This window comes from Scylla paramamosain, chromosome 18, assembly GCF_035594125.1.
Source record: "Scylla paramamosain isolate STU-SP2022 chromosome 18, ASM3559412v1, whole genome shotgun sequence".
Classification (NCBI taxonomy): domain Eukaryota; kingdom Metazoa; phylum Arthropoda; class Malacostraca; order Decapoda; family Portunidae; genus Scylla; species Scylla paramamosain.
The window spans coordinates 16,904,650-16,909,649 of NC_087168.1; the positions used below are offsets into that span (position 1 = coordinate 16,904,650).

The following is a 5,000-nucleotide window of genomic DNA, read 5'->3' on the forward strand; positions in this document are numbered from 1 at the left end:
TCTCTCTCTCTCTCTCTCTCTCTCTCTCTCTCTCTCTCTCTCTCTCTCTCTCTCTCTCTCTCTCTCTCTCTCTCTCTCTCTCTCTCTCTCTCTCTCGCTTTCGTCTCATCTGTAACTCTATAGACATCCCATAAAAACATAAAAGAAATTTACTTAGATAACAAATGCGTATGATTTTTCTCGTTGATTTCACGTATATTAAATCTCTGTCTACATAGTCACGGTGGTAGTGTGGCCCGTATTTAGAAACGCTTAGCTCTCTCACCACGACTATTTTCAAAAGCCACAGAGATCGTTAACCAACTTCCCATGAGTGTCCCTCCTATAAATAAAGTAGAAATCATGTTAATCTGTCACTAGGACCATAAAAGCATTAAATTGAAAACCCGTGTAACTTCAACTAGAGCCTTTTGAATGCAGTATAGGTACGGGCGGAAGTGTTTCAGAATTTGGGACTGCTTACGAGAACCCTTGAATCCGGCCGGTGCTCACGCCACGCCTCACAGTCCTGTCACACACCGTAAGCTCCGTGTATTAAACCGCTTTGCTCTCTCATAAGGACTAATTTCAAAGGCCACAGAGATGGTCAGTCAGGTTTTCATTGGTGTTGCTTTTATTTTTCAGGTGGCGGTGTAAATTCTTTGTTAAACTGTCACTGTTTGTACTTGGGAGGGTTAGGATGTGGTAGGGTGGTATGTGTGTGTGTGTGTGTGTGTGTGTGTTTTGGGGGGATTAAGGTGTGGTGGGGTGTTGGGGGAGTTTTTGTGAGTGTTTGGGGTGTTTTGCGTCAGGGAGCACTTCGTTGTATCGTAGGGGTGTTTGGGTGAAGGAAGTTCTCAGGTTCTTTCTTGTTGTTTCTTGTGTTTTCACTTCAGTTTTACTCTCTCTCTCTCTCTCTCTCTCTCTCTCTCTCTCTCTCTCTCTCTCTCTCTCTCTCTCTCTCTCTCTCTCTCTCTCTCTCTCTCTCTCTCTCAGTATTAACTTCATAAGTTATGTATGCACTTTTAATCCTCACACACACACACACACACACAGGCGTGACTCACCGTGGTGGCTGAGACAGACGAGGGTGTGTGTGCCTGGCGGTGGTCAGCGCCGGACCGGGGCAGTGGCTCACATGCACCGCTCATATATAGAATCCGCCACCCAGCCCCGCCCCGCCCCATCCTGGCAGGCGGGCCTCAGAACTCACCAGCGGGGCCATCTCGGGGCTGCGCGTCTCCGCTGCGAGCTCCCTCCCTCCCACCCTCAAGGGGATGCCATGGTGGGCCTGGGGGGCAGTGTACCGCAAAGTGCCTGGGTGAGAGTGTGTGAGGCCGCCCACCTGAGAAAGGCCGGTATTCTGAAACACTCCTGCGCCGCACCGCCACTACTTTCAAGAGTCTCTACTTGAAGAAACGTGGTTTTTATGGTTCTAGTGACAGGTTATCAAGATTTATATATTAATAACAGCAAAAAACACTCTTGAGAAACTTGCTAATCATCTCTGTGGCCTGTGAAAATAGTCGTTTCTGAATACGGGCCAGAGGCTCTTGAGGGTGAGGGAGTCTGTGCGCGGCCCCGCCCCTCCTGCTGCTACGGGAGGCGGAGCCACGGCCTGCCAGGCGTGGCGGCGCCGCTGCTCCCGGGGACTTCACCGCACTCGCCACCCACGCCACTCCTGTGTTTCCCGTGGGTGTTGTGGTGCATCCACCCCCACCCTCCCCCCCACACACACACTAAGGTAACAGCGCCACTCACCCACTCAGGGATTGTTTGCCTATGTGCTGACCGCCGTCCCACACGTGTCTGCCGTGTGTGTGTGTGTGTGTGTGTGTGTGTGTGTGTGTGTGTGTGTGTGTGTGTGTGTGTTTGTACTAATTTATGTGCCATTTAAAATTTAATCGTATTTCTCTAGAACTATTCTATTCAAGAGAGACGGTGCTCTCATGAAGCGCGCGCGCGCGCACACACACACACACACACACACACACACACACACACACACACACACACACACACACACACACACACACACACACACACCGTAGAGCCACAGTTGAATTTTAGCTATTGTTTATCTACGTCTCTCTCTCTCTCTCTCTCTCTCTCTCTCTCTCTCTCTCTCTCTCTCTCTCTCTCTCTCTCTCTCTCTCTCTCTCTCTCTCTCTCTCTCTCTCTCTCTCCCGTCATTCAAACAGCAATTCCTCCCAGGGATCAGTACGCGCTAAAAAGTTAATTAATGAGGTGATCAAAGTACCGTAACAGCAGGCACGTGCACACACAGGTCATGGTTCAATCGCTGGCACATTAAGGAAGTAATGGCTGTACTGTTTTTCCTTATTCAAATTTCCTGTCGACTGATGCGAATGGCCTTTTCATGATCCTAGTTTTAGTTTGACCTTTTTCCTACTACTTCACACACCTTTCCCTAATCACTAGCCGCTGTGAGACATTTCTTCTTCTTCTACAGTCACCTTTAAACATTGCATTTGCTAGAAATTACAAAACCTGTCGTTGCAATCCCTTTCTTTCTTGTAGACGCTTATAAAGACTTCATACGTTGTTCTTAGTGTCGAAAATTGTTGCATATCGAAAGGAAAGAGTTAAAAAAGGATTCTGCACCGTGTTGTCCTTTTGCCTCATCCAGTTACGGGTCGCCACAGCAGATCAAGCTTCTGTAACACACTCGTTCTTCTGCGCCTTCTTCAGTCACACCCATTACTTGCATATCTTCCTTCACTGCATCCATAAACCTGCTATGCAATTAGTGGGGGAAAAACAGTTACGGTAACTCGACTAATCATCCCTGTGACCTCTGAAATTATGTAGAGATGAGAGAACGAAAAGTAACAATATTTTGGCTTGCTGTCGGCCGCTCTCACGCTCAAAGACACACGTACTAGACACACACAGGTCTCGGGATGCGCAAGTGGTGGGAGACTAAGTAACAAAGAGTGATTCTGTTACTGAGGTGGATTGTGTTTCTTGTGGTGGGTGAAAAAGTGTTTGTTGTTGTTTTAGATGGTTGTGTTTATTGTGGTGGGTGAAAAAGTGTTCGTTGTTGTTTTAGATGGTTGTGTTTCTTGTGGTGGGTGAAAAAGTGTTCGTTGTTGTTTTAGATGGTTGTGTTTATTGTGGTGGGTGAAAAAGTGTTCGTTGTTGTTTTAGATGGTTGTGTTTCTTGTGGTGGGTGAAAAAGTGTTCGTTGTTGTTTTAGATGGTTGTGTTTCTTGTGGTGGGTGAAAAAGTGTTCGTTGTTGTTTTAGATGGTTGTGTTTCTTGTGGTGGGTGAAAAAGTGTTCGTTGTTGTTTTAGATGGTTGTGTTTCTTGTGGTGGGTGAAAAAGTGTTCGTTGTTGTTTTAGATGGTTGTGTTTCTTGTGGTGGGTGAAAAAGTGTTCGTTGTTGTTTTAGATGGTTGTGTTTCTTGTGGTGTGGTGAAAAAGTGTTCGTTGTTGTTTTAGATGGTTGTGTTTCTTGTGGTGGGTGAAAAGTGTCTGTGTTGTTACTAAAATGAGTTGTGTTACTCGTGATATAAGAATTAAAATTACTTAACTTCTAACCTCGATTCTGCCTAAATCTGTGTGTGTGTGTGTGTGTGTGTGTGTGTGTGTGTGTGTGTGTGTGTGTGTGTGTGTGTGTGTGTGTGTGTGTGTGTGTGTGTGTGTGTGTGTGTGTGTGTCACAGAAAGAGAGAGAGAGAGAGAGAGAGAGAGAGAGAGAGAGAGAGAGAGAGAGAGAGAGAGAGAGAGAGAGAGACAAGGAAGGAGGAAGAAAAGCAATGACCGAAAGATAGGAAGGTAAAACAGAAAGGAAGCAATATGAAGAAAGAAGGGAGGGAGAGAAAGAAAAGAAAGAAATAAACAAGGAAAGGAGAAATGGAATCAGAGGAAAATGAAAAAAGGGTGAAGAATGTTCTCTCTCTCTCTCTCTCTCTCTCTCTCTCTCTCTCTCTCTCTCTCTCTCTCTCTCTCTCTCTCTCTCTCTCTCTCTCTCTCTCTCTCTCTCTCTCTCTCTCTCTCTCTCTCTCTCTCTCTCTCTCTCTCTCTCTCTCTCTCTCTCTCTCTCTCTCTCTCTCTCTCTCTGTATGTGTGTGTGTGTGTGTGTGTGTGTGTGTGTGTGTGTGTGTGTGTGTGTGTGTGTGTCAGGGTTGGGATAAAAAAAACAGCCTAAGTTTTTTTTTTCCATATAAAAATTTAGCTTTCTATCATATTGATAAATACGATCCACATATGTACAGACAGCTCCCTACTTGATGAAGAAACTTTCCTATCTATATATCCAACAAAAACAACACCTGTCATTTTTTTTTTTTTTCAATAGCAACTGTCATTGGCTAGAGCTGCCTTGGACGTGAATTTTGGGCCTGCCTTCTTCCTCTCCCCTTTCACATTCCCATTCATGTCCCTCTTCCCATCTCCCATGCTTCTCATACCTCCTTCGTACATACATACATACATACATACATATAGATAGACACACACACACACACACACACAGAGAGAGAGAGAGAGAGAGAGAGAGAGAGAGAGAGAGAGAGAGAGAGAGAGAGAGCTCTGGCACACCACATGGTTGCTTAAACCTCCAGGAAAGAAAATAGATAACAGCATCCCGTGTTTGTCTCAGTGTGTGACAAGTCTAACTGATATTTTCGTAGTTTGGTCACACTTGTCACACACTCAGACAAACACGGGATATTGTTATGTCCTCTCTCTCTCTCTCTCTCTCTCTCTCTCTCTCTCTCTCTCTCTCTCTCTCTCTCTCTCTCTCTCTCTCTCTCTCTTTCTCTCTCTGTTATCCTTACATTCTTCCTTCAATCTTCCCTATTTCTGTCTATCATCACGTCCCTCTGTCCTATTCTTCCATTGACTTACGTTCTTATTTATTTTCTTTTTTTTTCTTTCCTGTTTATTCTTTCTTTATATTCTGTTTTGTTCTATTTTTTTTGTCGTCTTTAATATTATTGTATTTGGTGAGCATTCTCTCTCTCTCTCTCTCTCTCTCTCTCTCTCTCTCTCTC

General features: G+C 45.1%; 2 protein-coding genes across 6 annotated transcripts in view; one reads left to right on the top strand and one right to left on the bottom strand.

Annotated features, from left to right (window-relative positions):
- Positions 1-1,181, bottom strand: part of LOC135109189 (uncharacterized) — a 28,116-nt gene extending 26,935 nt beyond the window's left edge. For both annotated transcript variants that reach the window (XM_064020359.1, XM_064020357.1), the window contains exon 1: positions 1,047-1,181. In XM_064020359.1, the coding sequence (XP_063876429.1) occupies positions 1,047-1,166 (120 nt within the window). In that variant the 5' untranslated portion in view covers positions 1,167-1,181. The remainder of the gene's footprint in view (positions 1-1,046) is intronic.
- Positions 1-5,000, top strand: part of LOC135109190 (COMM domain-containing protein 4-like) — a 66,692-nt gene that overhangs the window by 34,253 nt on the left and 27,439 nt on the right. The gene's annotated exons all lie outside the window — the stretch shown is intronic.